This window comes from Ipomoea nil, unplaced genomic scaffold (genome assembly GCF_001879475.1).
Source record: "Ipomoea nil cultivar Tokyo-kokei standard unplaced genomic scaffold, Asagao_1.1 scaffold0317, whole genome shotgun sequence".
NCBI classification, from domain to species: domain Eukaryota; kingdom Viridiplantae; phylum Streptophyta; class Magnoliopsida; order Solanales; family Convolvulaceae; genus Ipomoea; species Ipomoea nil.
The window spans coordinates 2,001,981-2,029,276 of NW_017616745.1; the positions used below are offsets into that span (position 1 = coordinate 2,001,981).

General features: G+C 39.5%; 4 protein-coding genes across 9 annotated transcripts in view; all 4 read right to left on the minus strand.

The window, feature by feature from the left end:
* Window positions 1-791: 791 nt before the first annotated feature.
* Window positions 792-27,296, minus strand: part of LOC109168954 (sporamin B-like) — a 49,901-nt gene continuing 23,396 nt past the window's right edge. Inside the window, exons 1-3 of one of the 5 annotated variants that reach the window (XM_019317842.1) lie at window positions 13,569-13,581; window positions 11,744-11,754; window positions 792-1,645 (exon numbers count right to left, since the gene is read on the minus strand). In XM_019317842.1, the coding sequence (XP_019173387.1) occupies window positions 1,003-1,641 (639 nt within the window). In that variant the 5' untranslated portion in view covers window positions 1,642-1,645; window positions 11,744-11,754; window positions 13,569-13,581 and the 3' untranslated portion in view covers window positions 792-1,002. Of the gene's footprint in view, window positions 1,646-1,944; window positions 1,952-6,370; window positions 6,430-11,743; window positions 11,755-13,568; window positions 13,582-27,296 lie in introns of those variants that run through there. The other 4 variants (XM_019317834.1, XM_019317849.1, XM_019317825.1 and 1 more) reach the window with 4 other exon arrangements.
* Window positions 5,636-21,054, minus strand: LOC109168914 (sporamin B-like). Of its 2 annotated transcripts, none has more exons than XM_019317773.1 (2): window positions 20,331-21,054; window positions 5,636-5,731 (listed from the first exon to the last, which is right to left on the minus strand). In XM_019317773.1, the coding sequence occupies exons 1-2, from the start codon at window positions 21,037-21,039 to the stop codon at window positions 5,712-5,714; spliced, it is 729 nt and encodes a 242-aa protein (XP_019173318.1). In that variant the 5' UTR covers window positions 21,040-21,054; the 3' UTR covers window positions 5,636-5,711. The 2 variants fall into 2 exon arrangements, with proteins under 2 accessions (XP_019173318.1, XP_019173327.1); XM_019317782.1 differs by lacking the exon at window positions 5,636-5,731 and adding an exon at window positions 20,217-20,246 and having other exon boundaries at window positions 20,307-21,054.
* LOC109168972 (sporamin B-like) lies at window positions 12,845-26,065 on the minus strand. The gene is made up of 2 exons (XM_019317855.1): window positions 26,044-26,065; window positions 12,845-13,589 (listed from the first exon to the last, which is right to left on the minus strand). Exon 2 carries the CDS (start codon window positions 13,560-13,562, stop codon window positions 12,927-12,929), a length of 636 nt encoding a protein of 211 aa, XP_019173400.1. The 5' UTR covers window positions 13,563-13,589; window positions 26,044-26,065; the 3' UTR covers window positions 12,845-12,926.
* Window positions 25,244-26,037, minus strand: LOC109168979 (sporamin B-like). Its single transcript, XM_019317861.1, has one exon. The coding sequence runs from the start codon at window positions 26,019-26,021 to the stop codon at window positions 25,386-25,388; it is 636 nt and encodes a 211-aa protein (XP_019173406.1). The 5' UTR covers window positions 26,022-26,037; the 3' UTR covers window positions 25,244-25,385.

The window sequence follows — 27,296 nt, forward strand, 5'->3', positions numbered from 1 at the left end:
TCATACACTTAAATTTGTCATTGTTTCTTAAAGAGTTTCCATCCTCCGCGTTGACGTTCCTTATATTATCCAACACCGAGTTTTCGGCATGTGTCTTCCCCAAACTCCTATAAATATCATGCTAAGTGCATGTAGAGAGGACTTTTCCCCATTCTCTTTAGAGCACTTACATGCTCGGGAACCTCCGACCCTTGGTTTAAATACTCGAGCTACTACATCCAAAATATACGATGACCAACACAAATATTATTTACACTATCAAAGTATATAGCATATTTTTAAAAAATTATTTAAATACGCGTAACAATACAAGCCTTGACAGTGAATGTATTGTCTTCATATAAAAAATAAAAATATGCGTCTAAACCATATTAGTAAAGACGTGTAAAGTTTTTAAAATATTTAAAAAATACCACCTCATTTTTTTTCTTACCTTGGTATCTTTAGTTGTAAGCAAAGAAGCCTATTGTTGATTTTTTTTTGGTCAATACTCTACTAGTGAGTGAGTCACAATTTCATATTACATTTAAAACATTATTATCTTTTCTCAATAAATACTATTTTATATTCACAATTATTCTTTTATATCAATATATAAATTAGTTTTAAATATTAAAAATAACAAAAATATAATTTTGAAATACGTCCATAGTTCATGCACATAGAGTGTAACTTTGGATAGCAGCTTCAGTAAATCCTTTACTAGTTAGGGTCAAAAGATGGGCTTCTTCACCCATCGTGCAATTTTGAGTAACAACTCCCCTAAATGAATCGACAACCAAACAAAAAAATTGAAGAATTAAAATAAACATAAAGTCTTACACATAGATAATATTCTCCACACGTTTATTTAGAGTCACACAACACATCAAGCTAGGATTTGTTGCATGTTTATTCTTACACGTACAACGTTACTTATTTATTGTAACTAGTACCGGTACAATAGGCGTCTATTCTACGGTACAATAGGCGTCTGTTTTACAACAGGTACGTGGTTACACATCACGTACTAGCTTTCTTGAACAAAACTTCAATGGGATCATCGCTCAGAGCCAAACGAAAAGTCCTCCACCATGCGTCTATCGCTGGGCCAACGTTGTAGCATTTGTCGGCGCCAAAGGGACAATAAGTGATTTTGTAAGCGCGGTTGGGTACCGCTTCAATCTTGAACTGGTTGCTTTGGTTTGAGACAAACTCGCCGGTCTTCACGAAATATTCCCCGGGTGGAATCTCCCAGTATAGCTTATTCACGCAAAGTTTGTTCGTCGGAAGGTCGAATTTGAAGCTCAGGAAAGTCGACGGCAGGACGACGGAGGCGTTCGGGTCCGCCGGCGTGATGGTAACGGGGTCGCCGTCGTTCCTGGACGATATTGTCACGTCGCTTGGGCATTTGCTCGGCGTCGGCCAGACTAAATTTGAAAGTTTCACTGCTCCGTCACCGGCTCCCCATGTGGCGGCGATTATGTAATAAGTTTCGCCGGGCCGGAGCTCGTCTCCGTCGGTGTCCACCACCGGAATGTCGGACGTTATTGCGACATCAGCGGCGGTGGGAAGGCGGATGGGGTTGCGCGTAGAATGAGTTGGGTTGGGGAGGAGATAGAGGGAAAGAGCGAATAAGAGTGCGAGTGCGAGGGCTTTCATGGTGCGACAACTTAGGAGAAAGAGGTTATGATGTTTGTAGGTGTGTTGTTTGAGCTCTCATACCATTGAATTTATAGAGGAGAAGAGATAAGGTAAGATTGAATACTAAGACTATGTGGTCTAATGGTATTCGGGTTGGACTTTCATTTGAAAAATGAAAGATTGTGAGTTCGAGCCTTAGTAGAGGTGTTATTGATTCTTTGTTCATGAGATTTTTACACTAGAATAGCACATCCTCTTTGTTCATGAGATTTTTACACTAGAATAGCACATCCGCTACACTTGTACAGTTGCACACGTATCGCAGATGTGGGTAACGGAAAGGTTTAAATTTTCCGCGATACCTGTTAGGGTGTGCAGAAAGCATCTTCCATGAAGTAGAAGATGCTAGAAAAATGGTATAACAAATGTGGGTTAGACTGGTCGGGCTAAAAAATGTATGCCCGACCCATCAAAACGCGGGTTAAACAGGTCTTACCCACCAAGTTGAACCCGTTTTGACGGTGCTACAAATATTTATTCTGACGTAATATCTCTTATTAACATTACTAATACTAACTATAAGACCTAATGGATGGAGAAATAAGGAGAAAAATTTATGTGCTAATAATTGGATATGACTTTAAGATTGAGTTGGTTATTAAGACTTGATGGTGTATGAAGAGACATCACACAAAGTTTAACACTTAAATTTGGCAGAAAATTGTTCGAGTGCGGCATGACTACGCGAGTTGTATAGCTTGATTGCGTTTCATACCTTGCAATCAATTTTATTTTTTATTTTTTAAACAAAAACAAAAACAAGAAAAGAAAGATCTGTAAGTAATGTTGTTTGTACTCTCATGCAATAAAGAGACGACAAATGTGTGCACATCTTAATTAGATTCCTTTGTTCATTTATCACATGCTACAAATAAATGAGGAATATTACAAATACATCAATTTCGGATAAGATTTTTAAAAATAAAAATCTTTCTAAATAAATTTTAGTGATGGACAGTTTTTACATATTTTTTGTATTATATAACTATGTCGTTAATAATTAAATTTTAATTTGTTCAATTTCTGAAGGGCATGTCTATCAATTTAACGTTTTTGTAGTAACTGAATTTAGAGTGAGATCGAAATTAAATTGACAATTTTTAGTGATGATTAAACACACCAAATTAATTTGGCAACATAGAATAATTAACGACAAAAATAACTATTACGTATATTATAACTGAAGGACTGAAGATACAATCGTAATATATTTTCTAAAGAAAAATTTTTATTGGAGTATTTATACTTCTCCTAGCTACCTTATTAATTACTTTGATTGGTTAGAGAGAGTATTTTCTCATCCCCTCACTGTTAATAATCAGAATATAATCTTACGTACTCATCTTTATTTTTTTTTTCTTTTTATATAAAAAAAAACCATATTATTCATTAAAAACAAAGAAATACAAGCAGAAAAGAGGACATTTTCCTCGCCTTGCAGAATATATACAAAGCACCTTCATATGTAAATTCATGCACCTTCAGCTTTAAAGTCAAGCATCTTAGCTTAAGCTTTAAATATATGCATCGTACCTTAACTTAAACTTTAAATATATGCATTTGGGAGCCAACTTGCCCTTCACTATGAGAATAGGGAAAATTTGGAGTTTTGATGCTAATTGTGCTTAAATATCTTTGAGTTGATGCATCACAAGAGTGGGACAATTGCTTGTTCTAATCATTATTTAATTGTTCACGAAATTGACTTTTAGGTTAGGGTTTTTGTACGTGTGCATTCCCGCTCATTCCTTGGTTAGTTGTTCTTCACAATCCTTTGGTTGTATTTGTGTATCTAGTAGATAATATATGCTGCCTAGCTTGAGCCATTCAATTCAACCAAGCTACTTCCTCTATCTTATTTTATCTGTCCTACTTACTATTTATTGGTCAAACCAAATCTTTCTTCTTTTGGTTATTTTCTTTTGTATTATTTAGTTATTTTTACATTTGAATTTTTGTGTTTAATAGTACTTTTAATGTAGTTTCTAAATATATAAATTTTGTATACTAATATTAAACTTAATACTATGAAAAATTGAATTAAAAATAACTTCAGTCAGGCCACGTTAACCGAATCAGACACTATGAGACAGAGAAAGTACTTAATAGGTGTAGTCAACTTGCACCACATATATAATTAAGGCCTTAATATATAATATATGAGAAAATCTTACACATATTCCTTCACATAGATATTTACAAGACGTTTGGTTGGAAGGAAGGAATTAGGGAGGAAATGAATTGTAATTCAGTGGGTAAAGAATAAGGTTGGAATAAAGTAGAAATTCAAATTACATTGTTTGGTAGGCATAAATAGAATTTATGGGAATTGAAATGAAAATGCTAAAATACCCTTGGTAATAGTACGTAGTAATAATAATAGTAATAATCATCATCAATGGTGATGTTGTAATTTCATATTGTTTTCCTTTTCTATGTTACAGTGTTGCACCGAATTGGAATTCATAGGGGAGCCTCAAATAGAGGGAATTGCAATGCAGTCAACCAAATAGTGTAATTGAAGTGCTCAACGAATTATGTTGTAATTACAATTCAATTATGATGGCGATATGGGACCCCGGGGGGACCATTTTATTGGGAAAGTCGGCCCAACCGCCCAAACGGGGTGTTCATCTTTTGGCAAATTATGATGTGCATCCGTGTGTACCATGCATGGTGCACACGGATGCAAAAACGACGTCGTTTTGACTAAAAACGCGCGTCCCACTTAAAAAAAAATCAGTTTCGATTCCCGGCAATAGCATTATGTTGTGCATAATTTGAACTATATATCCAGAATTAATGAACTAAAAATCCAGAATCAATAAACTAAAAATCCATAATGAATATACTGAAAATCCAGAATGAATGAACTAAAAATCCATAACGAATGAACTAAATATCCAGCATGAATGAAAAAAAAAAAAAATCAGTTTCGATTTCCGTCTAAATATCCAGAATCAATGAATTAAAAATTCAGAACCAATGAACTGAAAATTCAGAATGAATGAACAACATAATGCTGTTGAGGGGAATCTAAACTGATTTTTTTTTAGTGGGACGCGCATTTTTAGTCAAAACGACATCGTTTTTGCATCCGTATGCACCATGCATGGTGCACAGCATAACGATTTCCATCTTTATGGGTGAGGTGTTGGCCCCACAAGAATAATGGAATTCTATCGGGCTAAGGAAAGAATTGAAGGAAGCTTGGAGAAAAAAATTATTAGAATTAATACTTGAGGTATCAAAACCCAGGACCTCAAGCATAACAACACAAGTCCCAAATCACCAATCCAATCAAGATCTTGTGTATTAAATGGTATGAAGCTCCACTTATATGCATGAGAGTGCGCTGGAAGCAAGGTAGTGGGGGAAACATGTGTGGTCCAGAACGAAGGCTGCTAGATGCCATGCTGTCCATTTGTCAACTATCCGTGAATCCCTCAATAGTATAAATAGGCACCCTTCCCTCCCTTTTAAAGGCACCCCTTGGCTCACCAAACCCCTCCCGGTTCATTGGTTTGAGTCTCTCAACAGTATAAATAGGCACCCTTCCCTCCCTTTTAAAGGCACCACTTGGCTCACCAAACCCCTCCCAGTCCATTAGTTTGGGTTAAGTCCTATCGGTAACATATGAAATATTACTTCCCTTAGCTTGTTTAGTTATTATTTTAGGCCCTATCGCATTCCTCGGCCGCATTCTTTGTATTTGGGCTGCCATTATGGACTTGTACATACTATTTTGGACCTAGCGCCCCAAGTAATAAAGCTACTCTTTATCTACCTCATTCTATATTTCTATACCCAATTTATGATGGATTCGATCCCAATAAAACCATCAAATACATCCAACTAAACAGGCCGTTAAGGTTTACACAATACAACACACTGCACACACAACAAGCTAGGATTTACTGCATATTTAATTTATTCTTACACTGCACGTAGGTTGTCAAAGCTGCAACGTAACTTATTTAGCATACCTAGCCAGCAAGCAAAGCAACTACATATACATACGCACAATATTACACTGTTACGCGCGCAACTGGAGCTTTCTGAATCACAATTTCATAGGTCGAATCAGTACTGAGAGCCAAACGCGTGGTGTGCTGGTCGTCGTAGTGTGAGCCAACGTTGTAGCAGTTGTCGGTGCCGGAGTCACAATACGTGATAATGTAAGCGTGAAGGATGGGCGCGACCGACACAATCTTAAACTGGTGCGAAAAAACATCACCGGCCTTCACGAAACGTTCCCCGAATCTAGGGTCGTACTGAACCTCCCAAGATACGTTGTTTACGCAGAGTCTGACCATCGGGAAGGGGGCGAATTTGATGTTCAGCAAAGTGGACTGAAAAACGACGGTGGCGTTCGGGTCCGCCGGCGTGAACACGACGGGGTATCCTTCTTCTAATTCGCTCCCTATGATCACGTCGCTTGGGCATTTGGTGGTCGACCCGTCCAAACTAACGAGTCGAAGTCCTCCATGGGTCCACTTCCAGGAGCGTAAGAGGTAAGGTGTGCCGGGCAGGAGCGCGTCTCCCTCGGCGTCGACCACCGGAGTGTCGGACTCGGCGGCGGTGGGAAGGCGGATGGGGTTGCGCGGCGTAGAATGAGTTGGGTTGGGGAGGAGATAGAGGGAAAGTGCGAAGAAGAAGAGTGCGAGGGCTTTCATGTTAATTGGTAGCTAGATGACAACTTAACGTGGGAGAAGAGATGAGAGGTAATGATGTTTGTGGGTGTGTTGTGTTGAGGTTTCAAGCATGCAATTTATAAAGGACAAGAGATAAGGTTGAATTATATTTTGACAATCCTCATATAATCTATGTATATAAGTATATAATTTTTTATTATTATTTTTTTTACAATTTGGGGCCTAATTATAAAAAAATTATGGCCCTATTTTTGTAAATGGATATTAGTTAATAGCTGTTATCTGATTGGGTAATTAAAGGGTATGACTATTTGATAACATTAGCTGATGGTAGAAAGGTGTTTGGTAAATTAGCTGTTAGCTGATAACTATTTTGTATAATTTATTTTCTCAAAAAGCTAATTGAAAAAATTACTTTGATGGTAGAAAGGTGTTTGGTAAATTAGTTGTTAGCTGATAACTATTTGGTATAATTTATTTTCTCAAAAAGCTAATTGAAAAAATTACTTTGAGCACTCCAAAAAGCTGATTAACCAAACACTTATATTAATTTTTTTAACCAAGTCAAACATCTAATAATAATCAAATAAACTAAAATTGACAGATAAGCTAACTATTTAACCAAACAATTACCTCGTTCTGCTTGCCTGATCGGTTGTCGGCACCCCTCTTTTCAATCGGCTAATCTCCACTCCCGCCCGACTGGGTGGCACCTATTCAAACTGATTATACTCCTTCCGCAACCAGTCTGTCCACCGACTTCTGCTCGTGTCTCCCTGTATGTCCGACTGGGTGTACCCCCATCCCATCATATATATGGATCAGTTCACGTGTGAAGACTCTCCCAGGTGAAATGTGGGGTGAAATCTGAACTGTTGATCTAATCTAGATCAACGGCTCAAATCAAGAAAATTTATTTTTTTAAAACGCGCTTTGGCTAACATGCATGCAAATGATCAATTGTCTCAAACTGATCCACTTTAAGATATAAAACTACATACCTTAAATTTTAAAACCACGTACCTTAAGGTATAAAACAACGCACCTTAAGTTTAAACTAATACACCTTAACCTAGAAAAGTAACACATCTTAAGAAGGAAAAACGGCGCACCTTAAATTATAGAAAGACGCGCCTAAAGTTTAGACTGATGCAACTTAAAGTTATCAACTAAAGAACTGACGCACCTTAAGCACATAAATTACGCACCTTAAGAAGGGAGAACGATGCACCTTAAGTTTGACCAGTACGCAAAATGATCAAATTGCCACCGCATTTTATTTTAAAAGTTTTCTTCAATCTGGGCTATTGATTTTGATTAGATCAAGGAATGAGATTAACCTTTATCTTTTACCTGAAGCCTATTACCGCATTTGATCTCTATTTTATATATATATATATATATATATATATATATATATATATATATATATATATATATATATATATATATATATATATATATATATATATATATATGATGGATAAATGCAGTAAAACTTCGTCATGGACTCATTTTCACTATTCCGAGAGGGGTGGAGGTACCCATCCAGCCTCTTCGGTTACCCTAAGGGGCACGAGGCCCGACCTCGCGTACAAACCCCGACGGAAGAGCTTAACGGCCCAAGTCCGGTGACTTGGGGCCGACGGGCTTACCCTAAGGGGGCACGAGGCCCGACCTCGCGTACCAACCCCGACGGAAGAGCTTAACGGCCCAAGTCCGGTGACTTGGGGCCGACGGGCTTACCCTAAGGGGGCACGAGGCACGACCTCGCGTACCAACCCTGACGGAAGAGCTTAACGGCCCAAGTCCGGTGACTTGGGGCTGACGGGCTTACCCTAAGGGGGCACGAGGCACGACCTCGCGTACCAACCCCGACGGAAGAGCTTAACGGCCCAAGTCCGGTGACTTGGGGCTGACGGGCTTACCCTAAGGGGGCACGAGGCACGACCTCGCGTACCAACCCCGACGGAAGAGCTTAACGGCCCAAGTCCGGTGACTTGGGGCCGACGAGCTTACCCTAAGGGGGCACGAGGCAAGACCTCGCATACCAACCCCGACGGAAGAGCTTAACGGCCCAAGTCCGGTGACTTGGGGCCGACGGGCATACACTAAGTAGAGCCCAAACTCCGAGTCTGGGCCGAGGCAATGGGGATATTCATCAATCGAAGTCAAACACGACCAAGGAGGGCGCACGGGGACTCAAGCTTAGCCCTCCCAAGGCGACCCTAAGGGGGCACGAGGTACGACCTCACGTACCAACCCCGACGGAACCACTAAGTAGAGCCCGAACTCCGGGTCTGGGTCGAGGCAACGAGGATATTCATCAACCGAAGTCAAACACGACCAAGGAGGGCGCACGGGGACTCAAGCTTAGCCCTCCCAAGGCGACCCTAAGGGGGCACGAGGTACGACCTCACGTACCAACCCCGACAGAACCACTAAGTAGAGCCTGAACTCCGGGTCTGGGTCGAGGCAACGAGGATATTCATCAACCGAAGTCAAACACGACCAATGAGGGCGCACGGGGACTCAAGCTTAGCCCTCCCAAGGCGACCTTAGTTGGGGTAGTCCCGGCTATAGGTGACCTCGGCCGGGGAAGCCTCGGCTAAGGGTGGCCTAGAGCTCGACTCTCTCTAACAAGGAAGCTACCTCATGAGCTCGCCCAAGAGGAGGACGCATCTTGGAGGCCACCTCAGGGGCTCGCCCAAGACGAGGATACATCAAGGAAAGCGCACGAAAGAAGTAAAGTGAACTCAGGAATCAAAGTCTCATACACGATGCCAAGGAGTCCAAGACTTGTTAAGTGTTCTTGCGGAGGAGGAGTTCCGGAGCAGGAGGTGGGGCAGAAATTTTCCCAGGGGCTTGGGGTCGACCTTCGACTCAAGCTACTCTCTTTCGCTAACGAAGACTCGTAACTCAGAGAGTGGGGGACTCATGATGGATATATTAGGAGAATGGTTTCGGGGCAATCCGACCCATGGTGGAGGCGTGATACGAGAGGCCTTGGAGACCCCAACGGGGTCCCCGGCGTGGACCTCGGGTGGGGCCTGCTATGGGGACCCCAGTTGGGGACGACCTCAGAAGTCGGACAAAGAGGAAGGAGGCGGGGCGTGTCGACCTTATACTCGAGCTACTCTCTTTCGTTGACAAAGACTCGCAACTCAGAGAGTGGGGGACTCATGATGGATATATTAGGAGAATGGATGCGGGGCACAATCCGACCCGGGGTGGCGGCGTGACACGAGAGGCCTTGGGGACCCCATCGGGGTCCCCAGCGTGGACCTCGGGCAAGGACTACTGCGTGGACCTCGGGCAAGGACTACTGCGTGGACCTCGGGCAAGGACTACTGCGTGGACCAAGGACTACTGCGTGGACCAAGGACTACTGCGAGGACCTCAGTTGGGGACCTCACCGGGGCCTCCCCGCGTGACTCGGTCAACTAAGATCCAACCGCCCGCCCTATTCTCTTGGGGTCAGTTGGGAGAACTATTTAGTATAAAAGGGCGCATCCTTGTCTTGTTAGGACATCTACTTCCTATTTATTATTACCATATTTACCTTGTAATTCTCCTGAAAACATTATCAATACAAAGGTGTCCCCGCGACACACATTCAACGTCTTTCCCAATCCCTTATCTATCGGGTTTAGTAATTCGGGTCTACCCCGAGTTAATTAAATCCATCAATATATATATATATATATATATATATATATATATATATATATATATATATATATGTGTGTGTGTGTGTGTGTGTGTGTGTGTGTGTATGTATATATACAAGGGATCAGGTGCGAAACTTCTCTCAGGTGAAACGTAACGATTAATCACAATCTTTAATTTGATCTTGTTAAAATTAACTTAAAATGAAGAACAACTAAAAAACACGGTGACATTATTATCATTTGGAGTAAGATGACAGCTTATATGTATGTATGTATGAATGACTGACAATTAATTTTATTGTATTTAATTAATAATTTAATATGTTCATAAAAGGCATGATTTTTTGTGATTTGATGACAATGACTGCCTTGGTCTCCATACACTTGACAAAATATGTCATTTTTAGTCATTTTAGCATTAAAAATGTATAATTTTCCCCATAGAATTAGTAATAACACATTTTTTAATAATTTAGAAAAAAATCTTGTGAATTTAAAGTAGAAAAATGCAATAATTAAGATACCAAAATGTATTAACGGCAGATACATTAAATCTTTTAACTTATTTGCTTTTAAAAAAAAATCTTTAACTTATTTAATTTCTATTGGTGGAAAGCATGTTGTCAACTTGGGATCTCAGGATTACCAATCTATTCATCGGACCATAGATAACAATTTATGCTTGTTTAATTAAGGGAAAATGGCACTTTTTCCCCCTGTGTTATATACTTATAGCACTTTTTCTCCCTATATTATTTAAGTGGCAATTTTCCCCCCTAATATATTAAATGGACATATTTACCCTTAAAATAAATATTTCCTTTATTTTACTTCTCCAATAAATTATAACCACAATTTGAAAAAATAAAATACATTAATTGTTGAATTTAGAATACTTTAAAAATAAAAAAATAAAATTTTAAAATAAAGTTTGAACCAACAGTTCAAATTGGATCAGAAATTGTGAAACAACGATTCAAAATAAAAACCAAATCGCGATTATATATACTTATATGTGAGATCAGAGTCAATATAAATGCGAAAAAAACATACACTATTTGCAAATATTATAATTCTAATTTTAAGCTATTGCTAGTAGTTGTTCCGATTTGAACCTCTGGTTCACGGTTCAGAATCTATTTTTTTCCACTTCACAATTTTAATAAACGGAAACCCAAATATTGGGTTATGTTATGAATCATAACCGATTTTTTTTTATTTGATTGCTATAGTGTTCGGTTCAGTTCGAACCGAACCGTGGCCATCCCTACGTATAAACAATAATTTGTTGAACAAGAGAAATAAATAAAATATGTATTTTAAGGGTAAAAATGTCTATTTAATATTATCAGGGGGAAAAACCGCCACTTTTATAATAATTGAGGGGGCAAATGTGGATGCATGAATAACTCAGGGGGAAAAAGTGCTATAAGCATATAACATAGGGGGAAAAAGTACCATTTTCCCTTTAATTAAAGATCATAGGTAATAGGACTAGGATAGGGAGTCTACCATCAACAAACCTCATGAGCTCGTGTCCCTCTAAAAACGGCATTACTTGTGTCCTCCAAAACAAAAAATTCTTATGAGTGAGCTTAATACTGATAAAGTGATGAGCAGTAAAAAACGAATTGACATCCATAGAACCGGAGGAAGTAATGGCAGCTTCAGAGACGGTCTGTTCCGAAGAGTTAACCGATCCATCAGTCACGAGAATGAGAAAACCCTAACTAGGCAGATGAGAACTGTATAAACTAAGTGAATATGTACAAGAGAAAATCATAGAGAGACTAGGATAGAAAGTTATAATGTGACTCAAATACATAGAATCTTATTAATACTAGTCCTAATAATAAGGTTTAGACAACACAACAATATAGTATTTGTTGTAAACTTCCAAACCTGCAATAGGTAGTTATGATGTTTGTAGGTACTGTTGTTTGAACTCTCATGCAATGTATAGAGGACAAATGTGTGCAGATGTTAATAATTAGACTCCTTTGTTCATTTATCACATGCTACAAATAAATGGGTAATATTACAAATACATCAATTTCAGATAACATTTCTTTTTAAAATAAAAGAAAAAGAAATTTTAGTGATGCACAGTTGTTACATATTTTATTTTGGTATTATATAACTATATGGTTAATAATGGCCAACTAACTTATAGTGTGATGGCATCTCGGTTACCATTTCAATTGGATGGTCATAAGTTTGAACCTTAGTGGTGGAGATTTAGAATTTTTTGGGCTGAAAAGAATTATTAGTATTTAAAAAAAAATATGGTTAATAATTGAATTTTGTACAGTTTATGTAGGCCATGAATAGCTATCACTTTAACGTTTTCGTAGTTATTGTTTTAGTGCAATTGAGCTTAAGGTGAGATCGAAATTAAATTGACAAATTTTTAGTGATGATTAAATTTAATATGTACGACATTTAATATGATAAAATTAAAAGAATAATACTAAATGTGGCAATACCACAATAGTCGATGACTAAAAGTAGAAGTTGCTCAAAGTCATGGGTGTAATATGATAAAATTAAAAGAATAAAACTAAATGTGGCAATGCCATCGAGGACTGGAAGTGGAAATTGCTCAAAGTCATGGATATAATATGACAAAATTAAAATATTATGACTAAATGTGTCAATGCCACAACAGTCGAAGACTAAAAGTGAAAGTTGCTCAAAATCAGGAATGTAATATGACAAAATTAAAAAAAAAAATATGACTAAATGTGACAATGTCATAATAGTAAGGCACTAAAAGTGGAATTTACTCATAAATGCTTGTTTATTTAAAGATCATAGGGTTTACACAATACAACATTTGAGAATTTGTTCTACATTATTGTCAAACCTGCAACAAACGTCACTTATTTAGCATAATAACAAACCAACAACCCATAAATCAGAAGGTAGCTTTCTTGAACACAACAGTGAATGGAAAATCTTCAGTGAGAGCCAAACGCGCAGCCCCGGCAGACTCGTCGAAGTATCTTCCAACGTTGTAGCATATGTGGCCGCCAAACGGACAATAAGTGATTTTGTAAGCGTTAAGCTCCGGCGCGACTTCAATCTTGAACTGGCCGCTAATGTCGGAGACAAACTCGCCGGAGCTCAGGAAGTATTGCCCGGATGGCTGGTCGTACCGGATCCGCCAAAAGACACTACTCACACAAAGCCTGGACGTCGCGACGAAGAACGCGAAGCTCTGGAACGTCGACGGCAAGACGACGGTGGCGTTGGGCTCCGCCGCCGGCGTTATCCTAATGGGGTCGCCCTCCGTTAAGGGCCGCGATATGACCACGTTGCTTGCGCATTTTGTCGCCGAATCTAACCAGGCAAGTTGCACTCCCCCGGAGGCGGCTCCCCGTCCGGTGGAGGTTATGAAGTAAGTTTCGCCGGGCCGGAGCGCGTCTCCGTCGGTGTCCAGCACCGGAGTGTCGTCGGCGGTGGGAAGGCGGATGGGATTGAACGTAGAGTGAGTTGGGTTAGGAAGGAGATAGAGGGAAAGTGCGAATAAGAGTGCTGTGAGGGTTTTCATTTTCACGACAACTTGGGAGAAGAGAAGTAGTTATGATGTTTGTAGGTAATGTTGTTTGAAGTCTCATGGAATTTATAGACGACAAATAATGTGTGAGGTTCAATTCGTTTATCTCGTGGTACAAATAAATGGCTAGTATTACACACACCCATCCATTTCCGATAGGGTTTTTGATAATGGTTTTTAAATATTTTTTTCTAAGAATATTTTTGTGATGCATAGTGTTTGTATATATTTAGTAAGAAAATGTTTTTTTTTCCTTAAATAGCATCCTTCATTATCAACACTAATTATAAAGTCAAATTGGTCAAATAGTTAACTTAGTAACCACAAAGTTACATGTTCAACTTCATTGCCCTCAACCGGAGTAGCCTATTGACTTTCTACATTAAAGTCTTTGAGTTGATGCATCACAAAAGTGAAGCAATTCCTTGTTGTAATCCTTGTTTAATGGTTCACGAAATTGACTTTTAGGTTGGGGTTGTTGTGTGCATTCCTGCTTGATTCCTTGGTTAGTTATTCTTCACATACAATCCTTTGGTTGTATTTATGTATCTAGTAGATAATGTTGCGAAGCTTAAGCCATTCAGTTCAACCAAGTTACTTTAGTCAACTTAATTGCACCACATAATTAAGGCTTTAATATGAGAAAAGAGCAAATTACACTTTTGGTCTTATGACTATAAGGGGCGTGTTAATTTCGATCCATGACTTTTAAAACTAACAATTTAGTCCTTTAATTATATTTTTTTTAACAGATTTGGTCCTCCCGGCCAAATTAACAGTGGAAATTGGCCAGAAATACGTTTGCCATTGTTAATTAAATATTAGGGGGGTAAATTGGTCAATTTAAGTTAGAAAAAGGTCAAATTTGTCTTTTTACGTTTAAAAAAAATAGAAAGTTTATCTGCTTCTTCTTCGCGTAGCTCACCTTCGAGCCACCATTAATGGCTAGCTTAAATTTAATTATGACACACACACACACACACACAGAGGTCAATGCGATAATCTCCTTGTCCAGGGTGAACATCCAGGCCCAAATGTTCCTGACGGGGATGGCGAAGGACAGAGCATTGAAGCCCAGAATAAAACTTCCGGTGAGGCAGACAATGTCGGCGCGTTTGGCGTTTCTAGGCTCCCGCGCCCCCAGCTCGTTGCCCACTCTAGTGGAGACACTGAAGCTGAGAGAAGACGGGAAAATGTAGATCAAAGAAGTGGTCTGAATCAGAATCCCCATTCCCATGGCTAAGCCGGAGAGATTTCAACGTGATTTACGATGGAGAATTAAAAAAAAAAATCTAAACTTTCCGAAGCTTGCTTCAAGGCAGTCAACGAGTTTGGCCAGTGAACGTAACGCGAAGAAGAAGAAGCAGGTAACTTTCTAATTTTTTTTTTTAAACGTAAAAAGACCGTACCATTTGCCCTCATGAATAAAAAATTTAAAAAGTTTTAAGTTTTTTCGGCCAATTTTCACGGATGATTTAGCCAGGAGGATCGAATATCGAGAGGCTTTGAGGGACTTTCATGTAATTTCATTCCTTGATGAAAGTTGTTAGAGGCGGTTACATCATAACCATATATATATAGTCTAGCCTCTGTTGTAATCACAGATCATTCCATTTCATTCGGTTCACTTCTTCAATACAACTCAAGTTTTCCCTCCTCTTTTTACTTCTGATCTTCCAATGCCATCCTAATCAACATGGTATCAGAGCGATGGCGCACCACCTACGCCGCCGCAGTTACCGGCGCCGGAGAGAACAGCCAAGGAGAAGATGCTGCCTCACCGGTCGTCCAAACACCAAGCCAAGCTGTTCCAGAAGTGATTCCACAGGGGAATCGTTTCCAGTCCGAAAGGAACTATAACATTCACGAGTTGGAGAATCCGCTGTTCTTCAGCTCCAGTGATAGCGCTTCTGCGATCCTCGTCAGTCCGGTGTTGGCGGGAAGTTCGAACTACGGTAGCTGGAGCATATCAATGAAGATCGCCCTAGAAGTGAAGAACAAATGGACGATCGTCGACGGAAGCACTCCAGCGCCGAGCAGAGATCAGAGTCACTATGCTGCTTGGAGACGATGCAACTTGATGATTTGTTCATGGATCTTCAAGTCGCTGCATCCTTCCATAGCGCAGAGCGTAATGCATCTGGATAATGCGAAGAGCATATGGGAGGATCTAAGGCGGAGATTCTCGCAACAAGACGCACAGAGGATTTCGAGTTTGCAGTCCGAGATGTACAACTTGAAGCAAGGATCTCTTACCGTCAGTGAGTATTATACCAGATGCAGGACATTGTGGGAAGAGATGAACACTTTGAGACCATTACCTCTCTGCAAATGCGATCCTAGGTGCTGCTGCGACCTCATGGAGATCATCCGGAAGGAGAGAGACACGGATCAAGTGATCCGATTCTTACAAGGCCTTAGTGATGAATACAATAATCTTAAGTCTAATGTGCTTGTTTTAGATCCCTTGCCGGAGGTTTATAAAATCTTCGTTATGGCAGAAAAATTGGAGAGACAAGCTAGATTAACCAATTTGACTCTGGCAGGTTCGGATGTCATTCAAACTAATGCTGTGCAGGGCTTCACAACTGATGAGATAGTAGCAGCAGCTCCTTACTATTCCAATGGGAAAAGGAACAATGGTGTGAGGGCTAAGTGCACTTACTGCGGGATGACTGGACATACCATTGACAAGTGCTACAAAAAGCACGGTTATCCTCCCGGTTGGGTGCCCGGTTACAAGACTAAGGCCAAGCAGCAAGCTACGACAGCAACAAGCTCAGCAGGTGAACTAGGATTCTCCTCGGAGCAATTGAAGAAAATGATTTCCTATTTGCAGACTCAAGTAGGCCAAGCCACTGGATCATCCGGCTCCAACATGTCTGTTGCTACCACCTTAACTCCAAAATTTGATGAGTCACCTATATCTGAAGGCAAGTACTTGGCTAATACTCTCTCTCTGAATAATTCTACATGGATACTTGATTCAGGAGCTACAAATCATGTTGTGTCTTCTCTTGATTCTCTTGACAATTATCATGATGCTAATGGAATTGAGGTGAACCTTCCCACTGGGCAGTGTGTCTCAGTTAAACACATAGGAGACATGAGGTTCAGTGATGATCTATGGCTAAGAGAAGTCTTATATATTCCCTTATTCAAGTTCAACATCATCTCTGTGAGCAAGTTAATTAAGGATGCTGCTTATAAATTGACTTTTATGTCTAAACAATGCTTAATCCAGGAGACTCATGGGAAGATAGTTGGATTAGCTAGGGAGGCAAAGGGTCTATACCTGATGCAACCATCCAGATCACCAGTCAAGAATTATGCCATGCCATGCATCAGTCCAGAGATTTGGCACCAAAGGTTGGGGCATTTCCCAACAAATAAACTTCACCTTTTGTGTGACATTGATGTCTCTAGAAATAAGAATGTAGCTTGTGATACATGTCATTTAGCTAAACATAAACGTTCTTCTTTTCCTGTCAGTGCCACTAGTTCAAAAGGATGCTTTGATCTGATTCATATTGACATTTGGGGACCCTTTCATGTTTGCTCTTTGAAAGGGGACTATTATTTCTTGACTGTGGTTGATGATTACTCCAGGTTCACCTGGGTTCATATGATGAAAAATAAGTCTGAAACAAGGCAACATTTGAAGAACTTTCATTCTTTTGTGTTCACTCAATTCGGCATCCTGATCAAAACTATTCGCAGTGATAATGGAGCAGAATTTAAAATGGAAAGTTTTTTTTCAGAAAAAGGGATTATCCATCAGCGTTCATGTGTTCATACGCCACAGCAGAACGCCGTTGTAGAACGTAAACATCAACACATCCTCAACGTTGCTAGATCCCTACGGTTCCAAGCCAATCTTCCCCTAGAATTTTGGGGGCATTGCATTATGCATGCAGTGTTTATCATAAATCGGCTTCCTTCTCCTGTTATCGATTTATCCAGTCCCTACAAGAGGTTATATGGAAAGACTCCAGACATTAGCAACATGAGGGTGTTTGGCTGTTTATGCTACGCAGCTACGCTTAAGAATGCCAGACATAAGATGGCAGCCAGAGGTCAGAGGTGCATTTTTGTGGGAATCCCAGCTGGGATTAAAGGCTACCTGCTGTACAGTTTGAGTGATGGTTCTATCTTTGTGTCAAGGGATGTGGTTTTTTATGAAACTCAATTCCCTATGATGGATAGAGATATTCCAAGTCAAAAGCCTTCACATATTGAGCCTTCACTTCCCAATGTTCCTACATCCCTAAACTTGGACTTGGAGCCGTGTGATCAGATGCAGTACCCTCATGATCCACCAGACTTAAATAACTCACATGGACCAGCAGCTACTGATATGTCTCAATCTCATGAATTGTTGAATTCAAACTCACCTCATGGACCAACAGATCTCAATGGTGAACAGCAAAACTCTAGCATGCCTCATGATCCAGTGGATATTGAGCCACAACCATGCAGTACTACTGAGCAACAAGACTCTGCCTACCACTCTGACCAAGATGTTGTCATGCAGCCTAGAAGGTCAGGTCGATCTCGCCAAGCTCCAAACAAGCTGATGGACTATTATTGTGACTCTGCTATGATCCGAGGCTCCTCACCACATCTTATCTCTAAGGTCATATCATATGACCACCTCTCCTTGCCACACAAGAAGTTTGCTTTGGCAGTCACCTCCATTGACGAACCCCGCACTTACAATCAAGCTATACACCATCAGTGTTGGAAAGAGGCCATGGATGATGAGATCAAGGCCTTGCAACAAAACAACACATGGGAGATAGTCGATCTGCCCTCCGGAAAGAACCCCATTGGATGCAAATGGGTCTATAAGGTGAAACTTAGAGCTGATGGTTCAGTGGAACGCCATAAGGCTAGGCTAGTGGCAAAGGGGTACACCCAACAACTTGGAGTTGATTACATTGAAACCTTTTCTCCGGTTGCGAGAATTACTACCATTCGAACCTTTCTAGCCATGGCTTCATCCCGGGATTGGCACATTCATCAACTAGACATCAACAATGCATTCCTCCATGGTGATTTAGATGAGGAGGTCTACATGGTCTTACCACCCGGTTTCCACAGTGATAAGCCAGGGCAAGTGTGCAAATTACTACGTTCCCTATACGGCTTGAAACAGGCCAGTCGACGGTGGAACGCCAAGCTAAGTAATGCGTTGATTCAGCAAGGCTTCACACAATCCATATCTGATCCCTCTTTGTTTACAAAAGGGGATGCTACAGGTTTCATTGCCCTCCTTATATACGTCGATGATATACTTGTAACAAGTCCTTCTTTACAGCTGATTACTGAGCTTAAAGCATTCTTGAATTCAGCCTTCAAGATCAAAGATCTCGGCCCCTTAGGTTACTTTCTGGGGATCGAAGCCCGTATGGAGGAATCGGGCCTAAATTTGTGCCAAAGAAGGTATGCCCTGGAGATTCTCGATGAGGCAGGTTTTATGAACTGTAAGCCAGTCGATACTCCTATGGTCCCTGGTATTCGGCTCACCAAAGAAGGTGGCATCATTCTCAGTGACGCCTCTGGCTTCAGGCGTCTTGTTGGCCGGTTGCTCTACCTTACCGCAACAAGACCAGATATAACCTTTGCCGTCCAACAACTTAGCCAGTACGTCGATGCTCCAACAACTGAACACCTAGCAGCAGCACATCGTGTCCTCCGCTACATCAAGAAAGCTCCTGGACAGGGGCTACTCTATCCAAAGTCTAACGCCCTGCAACTCAATGTCTTTTCAGACTCCGACTGGGGATCATGTTCCGACACTCGAAGATCCATAACTGGATTCTGTGTCTTTCTTGGCTCTGCTTTGATATCATGGAGGACGAAGAAACAAGCAACCGTTTCACGTTCATCATCCGAGGCAGAATATCGCGCTCTAGCTGCCACCGTTTGTGAAGTCCAGTGGCTTACAACGCTAATGCATGATCTACAGATAAAGCTAGAGAAGCCGGCTGCTCTTTTTTGTGACAACAAATCGGCAATCGCTATCGGTGAGAACCATGTGTTCCATGAACGCACTAAACACCTGGATATTGATTGCCATATTGTGCGGGAGAAGCTCAATCAGGGAATCATCAAGCTTCTGTCCGTCCCTTCTTCAGCCCAGGTGGCAGATGGCTTCACCAAAGCTCTTCCTATTTCCTCATTCCAGTTGTTCACCTCTAAACTGGGTGTTCAGGACCTTCACACTCCAGTTTACGGGGGGGTATCGAGAGGCTTTGAGGGACTTTCATGTAATTTCATTCCTTGATGAAAGTTGTTAGAGGCGGTTACATCATAACCATATATATATAGTCTAGCCTCTGTTGTAATCACAGATCATTCCATTTCATTCGGTTCACTTCTTCAATACAACTCAAGTTTTCCCTCCTCTTTTTACTTCTGATCTTCCAATGCCATCCTAATCAACATCGAAACTGCTAAAAAAAGCATAGTTAAATGACTAAATTATTAGTTTTAAAAGTCACGTATCGAAATTAACACGCCCCTTATAGTCATAGGATCAAAGTGTAATTTGCTCTATGAGAAAATCTTACCCATATTATATTAATCCTTCACATAGATATTTAAGGTTTACACAATACAACAGTACGTACACACACAACAATTAAGAAGCTAGGATTTATTGCATATTTATTGTTACACTGTACGTAGGTTGTCAAAGCTGCAACGTAAGTTATTTATCATACCTAGCCAGCAATATAATATTACAATGTTACGCAACTGGAGCTTTCATAAACGAAATAGAATATGGTGAATCAGTACTGAGAGCCAAACGCGTGGTGTGCTGGTCGTCGTAGTGTGAGCCAAGGAGGTTGCAGTTGTCGTCGGTGCCGGACTCACAATAACAGATAATGTAAGCGTTAAGGCTGCGTGCGGCCTCCTCAATCTTAAACTGGTACGAGAAAACATCACCGGCCTTCACGAAACGTTGCCCCAATCTAGCCTCGTTCTCAACCTCCCAAGATACGTTGTTTACACAGAGTCTCACCGTCGGGAAGGGGGCGAATTTGATGTTGAGGAAACTCGACTCCGAGACGGCGGCGGCGTTGGGGTCCGCCGGCGTGAACATAACGGGGCTGCCGGCGTCTTCGTAGCTCGGTATGATCACGTCGCTTGGGCATAGGGTCGTCGCACCATCCAAACTAACGAGTCTCACTCCTCCGTGGGTCCAATTCCAGGAGCGTAACAAGTAAGGTCTGCCGGGGAGGAGCTCGTCTCCCTCCATGTCCACCACCGGAGGGGTGTCGGACGCGGCGGTGGGAAGGCGGATGGGGTTGCACGGCGTAGAATGAGTTGGATAGAGTAGGGAAAGTGCGAAGAAGAAGAGTGCGAGGGCTTTCATGTTGACAACAACGTGGGAGAAGAGATGAGAGGTAATATAATGATGTTTGTGGGTGTGTTGTGTTGAGGTTTCAAGCATATATGCCATTTATAGAGGACAAGAGATAAGGTTGAATTATATATTGTGGCACTCACGGCGTCTTCCGATCCTGTGGGTATTGGTAAAAAAATATAATTGAATGAGCAAATTTTTTTGCTCATAAACATGTATATATGTGCTAAATGTTAGATAACATTTAAGAGTAACATAAACCAAAGTAACGAGTAACCTGAATCGTAGTAGCGGAAGCTTCAGGATCATTCGAATATCCCTTGCCATAGTTGTTAGTGTTGTAGCCAGAATGGTAAACTTGTAGAGTGTTTTGTCTACCACTTTTCTCCCGAATACCTGATGGTGGGTGTATCCTGAACACGGGAGCTGTGGGAGGACTAATTTGCTTAGAAGCCTACATGCCATCAACGTAGGCATATTCAGTTAAAGCTTAACTGAATATCCTGAGTTGCATAACAGATTCTTACTTGCACCACAGCCACCTAATAATACATTATATTATAATATATTGTATTTAGGGAAAATACTTACACTACATATATATTGACTTTCTGATAATATATTTTTGAAAGATTATTTTGTTGAAGAGAATTTTAGTGGTGTAGAGTCAGTAGTAAGTACTCAAAAAAACAATAGAAAATAGTGTACCAAAAACCTTGTGGTCCACTAGGACCAATTAGGCCACTAATTATTTAAAATATAAAATAATTAAAAAAAAAACAGCTTCGACTTCGTCTCCATCTCCAACCGTGGAGACAAAGATATCTTGTGTTTGGACCTGGCTTTTCTTCCTTTCACCATGTAACTACTCATTTGAGTGGTAGACCATGGATAGAATTGAGAGAACATTACCTTATCTCTAATGGAAATGAATTACTCAAGTTACTATGACTTTATAACATGGTTCCTTCCTAGATGTTTTAGATGCTGAAATGAATGTTCTCTTATAGGAGAATTTGCCAGAGTAGTCCAATTTCAGAATTAATTCACCAAAATAGGCTCCTCGGGTTTGCCAAACAATTATGTTGCGAGTGAAGTTGCTTGATGTCGAAAACTTCGACTCTCGGAGCTTCGTTTTGGCGCAGAAAGCAATCAAAAGTGGAAGAATGGCCGGAGAAGGAGACGGAGTTGAAGTTGGTTTTTTTTTTTTTTTTTTTTTTTTTTTTTTTTTAAAAATTATATTTTAAATAATTATTTTAAAAAAAAAATATTTAAAATTTGGGGTGACAGGTTAGAAACTTGAAAAACCCATAAATTGGACTAATTGCATGAAATTAGTTAGTTTAAAGATTCAACTGTAGATTTTTTTATTTTTTATTTTTTATTGTTAGACTCATTGACCTAATTGGATTATCGTGTGTAGTTCGAACGATATCCTATTTGACTCTTATTTCTTAATGTTATCAAAAAGAACAAGGAAAAATGACACTTTTCCCTGAGTTATATGTTTATAGCACTTTTTTCTCCTGAGTTTATTTATGTATCCATAATTTTCTCCTCGGTTATGTTAAAAGTGGCGGTTTTTCCCTATTTATTGTTAAATGGACATTTTTGCCCTTAAAAATAAGTATTTCATTTATTTATTTTTTTCTCTAACAAATTATTGCTTAAATGTAAGGATGAGTACGGTTTGATTCGAACCTAACCAAACACTATAACAATCGAACTGAAATAGTAGGGACGGATTTTGGTTACGATTTAGAATTGAAATAAAATAAAATAATTATTAAATTTAGATTATTTTAAAAATAAGTTTCGGTTCTGAATCATAACCAGAATTGTCCCTACTGTTTCGGTTTGGTTGCTACAATCAGGGACGGAGCCAGAATTTCTTTTAGGGGGGAGGGGGGAAGAAGTAAAGGTAAAATGAGTTCAAAAATGTTTAAATACAAAATATCAAATACGAATAAGATTGAATTGTTAAAATACAAAATACATTATAAATTACGATACAAAGTTTATGATGAACTACGTGATAATACTCATCTACGTTCTCTCATGTTTTGAAATCGCTGTAGAATTGCTTCATTTGAAACATTGTCAAAAATATCTTTTTCAACATACAGCACTAAGCAAACATGCATGTAATAAATCATCACTTATCCGGTTGCGTAAAGATGTCCTGATTAACTTCATAAAAGAAAATTAGAAAAATTATGACAACACTAATAAAATCTAGGCATACTCACTGAACACACTCTCTCACTGGCTCACAATCCTCACATTACTGCTCAATGCTCACATTCAAATAATTGATATAAATTGAGACAAATTGAAAGTTTGTGACACTGCTCGTTTGCTCACATTCATAAACTAAAATATTTCACATTCTGATTTCTGAGTTCTGACATTCACATTCACTATCCACTCATTCACAAAAACACAAATTGAACAAGCTAAAAGTCTAAAACCAAAACCAATAACTCAATAGGTCAATAAGGATAAATTAATTTTGCATTTCTGGCTTTCTGCCATACGACCCATAAGTGGCAAATTGCTCATTGCTCACATTCCATAAATCATAACTCATAATTGATAATTCATAAACAAATTCATGTATTCAACAAAGCACATACTGACATATATTAAATTGATTAAAATAAAATTAGAAGAATTAGGGAAATTAGGATAAAACTAAAATTAGAGAAATTAGGGCAAAAATACGAACCTAAGTATTGAGAGGAGACGAGAGGCGCTGAGATGGTGTTGCCGGTGTTCCTGCTGACCGGTAAGTCGGCGAGCCGGACGCCGGTACTCCAGTAGGCAGCCAAGGCAGGGACGGAGAAGCAGCAAGGTAGACAGCCAGAGAAGCAACGAGCTCTGCAATCTATCTGCGTTCTAAAATGTAAAATAAGGAAAATAAAAAAAATTATATATATAATACAACCCCAAAAGGACGTTGTTTTGGAGTTGTATAATTTTTTGTAGTGGGGGCAGCTGTCCCCACTATCCCCATGCCAGCTCCATCCCTGGCTACAGTGTATGTACGGTTAGGTTTGAACCGAACAGTGTGGTCATCTATACTTATAAGATATAATTTGTTGAAGAAGAAAAATAAATAGAATACTTATTTTTATGGATAAAAATGTCCATCTAACATAAAAAGGGGAAAACCCGTAATTTTTAACATAACTTAAAGGACAAATGTTGATACATAAATAACTCAAGAAAAAAAAGTATTATAAGCATATAATTCAGGGAGAAAAAGTCTATTTTTTCAAGCAACAATTAAAAAGAAAAGAAAAGAAAAGATCTGTAGATAATGTTGTTTGAACTCTCATGCAATGAATAGACAACAAATGTGTGCAGATGAGATATTAATTAGATTCCTTTATTCATTTATCACATGCTACAACTAAATGGGTAATATTACAAATACAGCAATTTGAGATAACATTTCGTTTTTTAAATAAAAAGAAAAAAGAAATTTTAGCGATGCACAGTTTATATATATATATATATATATATATATATATATATATATATATATATATATTGTATTAAATAACTATATGGTTAATAATTGAATATAATTTTGTACAATTTATGTAGGACATGCCTATCAATTTAACATTTTCGTAGTCATTGTTTTAAAGTAATTGAGTTTAAGGTGAGATTGGAATTAAATTGACAATTTTTAGTGATGATTAAAGACACCAAATTTTCTAACACGGAATGATTAAGAACAAAAATAGCTACTAGGACTATGTGGTCCAATGGTACCCGGGTTGAACTTCCATTTGGAAGATTATGAGTTCGAGCCTCGGTGGAGGCGTTATTGGTTCTTTGTGTTTCAGTAGGTTGAGAAAGTATATGAACAGATACTACAATGTAATAGAGCCAGTAACTTTCAAAAAAAAAAAAAAAGAACAAAAATAGCTATTATACTATAACCGACGGATTAAAGATACAATATATTTTCTCAAGTTATACCTATCCTTCCTTATTAAGTACTCTAAATTGTTAGAGAGATAAAATTATGGGAGAAATCTCTATTTCTCATCCCCTCCCACCTTTAATAATTGCAATCTTAACGCACAACGTTAATGTTGCTTTATCTTCCTCTGCCATACGTGTGTCCCACTAAGTTGAGGCCATCCAGTCACTGATGAACGGCCAAGGCGATTTGGTGATGAGGGTTAAAGTGGAAGTTACTCAAAGTTAAGGATATAATAAGACAAAATTAAAAGAATATAACTAAATGTGTCAATGCCATGATAGTTGAAAACTAAAAGTGAAATTTGCTGATAATAATTTATGTTTGTTTATTTAAAGATCATAGGGTTTACACAATACAACATTTGAGAATTTGTTCTACATTATTGTCAAACCTGCAACAAACGTCACTTATTTAGCATAATAACAAACCAACAACCCATAAATCAGAAGGTAGCTTTCTTGAACACAACAGTGAATGGAAAATCTTCAGTGAGAGCCAAACGCGCAGCCCCGGCAGACTCGTCGAAGTATCTTCCAACGTTGTAGCATATGTGGCCGCCAAACGGACAATAAGTGATTTTGTAAGCGTTAAGCTCCGGCGCGACTTCAATCTTGAACTGGCCGCTAATGTCGGAGACAAACTCGCCGGAGCTCAGGAAGTATTGCCCGGATGGCTGGTCGTACCGGATCCGCCAAAAGACACTACTCACACAAAGCCTGGACGTCGCGACGAAGAACGCGAAGCTCTGGAACGTCGACGGCAAGACGACGGTGGCGTTGGGCTCCGCCGGAGTGATCCTAATGCGGTCGCCGTCCGTTAAGGGCCGCGATATGACCACGTTGCTCGCGCATTTTGTCGCGGAATCTAACCAGGCAAGTTGAACTCCCCCGGAGGCGGCTCCCCGTCCGGTGGAGGTTATGAAGTAAGTTTCGCCGGGCCGGAGCGCGTCTCCGTCGGTGTCCAGCACCGGAGTGTCATCGGCGGCGGTGGGAAGGCGGATGGGATTGAACGTAGAGTGAGTTGGGTTGGGAAGGAGATAGAGGGAAAGTGCGAATAAGAGTACTGCGAGGGTTTTCATGGTTGCGACAACTTGGGAGAAGAGAGGTGAATAGGTAGTTATGATGTTTGTAGGTAATGTTGATTGATGTCTCGAGCAATTTATAGACACAAATGTTTGCACTTCATTTATCTCGTGGAATAAATAAATTGTTAATATAACCCGCTTAGTTGGCGTGAGCAGTTGTGAACTCTCATCCCAAGGTCGGGGGTTCGAGCTCCTCCCGTATAAAAAAACTAGACAGCACTTTGGAATCAAAATTAGTATGGTACGAGTTTAAAGGTGTCTCATACGGTTAGGGTCTGTACAGGAGACCTCATGACCTAACAAAAAAATAAATCACTGCTGGAAATCAGCGTTTTTCCGACCACTTAAAAAATTGGTCGCAAAAAATGGATTTTTTTCATTTTTACGACGGAGGGTGACAGTGGTCGAAAAGTGGTCGGAATTTCCGACCACCTTATACAAGGAAGTCGGAAATTCCGGCCACCTTTACTTGGTGGTCGGAAAGTTTTTCCGGCATTTTTAATTTTTTAAACTAATCTTGTTTCCTACCTCTTTAGTGATCGGTATTTCCGACGAACTTTGAAAAGTGGTAGAAAATACCGACTACCAAGTAAAAGTGGTCGGGAATCTTTTTTTTTTTTAATTTTAATTTTTTATTTTTGTTGTGGTTTAGTGGAATGAAGCCCACATGATTTATCTTTTTTATCATTGATTATATCACTCATACTCTTTTCTTTTTTTTGATTTCAACGACCACGACATAGAAAATTTACTACTAGATACCATCTCATCATTCTTGCTATAAACAAATACGACCGTGTTACCCTTTTCCATGTCAATACATGAAATCATTTTCTAAATCCAACTCTTTAAAACTTTTATTCTTGTTATGACTCTACAATCCTAGTACTGTGTATTATTTTTATCACATACTACTATTAAGAACATTTTGTATAAATTTTGATGATACCAACCTTATGAGTTTAGACCCCCCCAATTCTTTTTATCTCTTAGACTTAGGATAACTCGGCTCAACATTCGAATCTTAACCGAGTGACTTATACGTTACATATGAACAAACACTCGAGGAGTCAGTCTCTTGTGTATTCAAGACCGAGTGATTCATTAGAGGAGTTAAGGAAGACAAATCAAAGGGAAACAAATCATTCGAGGAGTTAAGGGACGAATGGTAAAGTCAACCATCATTCTCTGAGCATAAATAGTCTGAAATCTTAAAGCGTCCCTTCCTAATGGCTTTGCCGTCGTTTCTTCTTATGGAACCATCTCTGA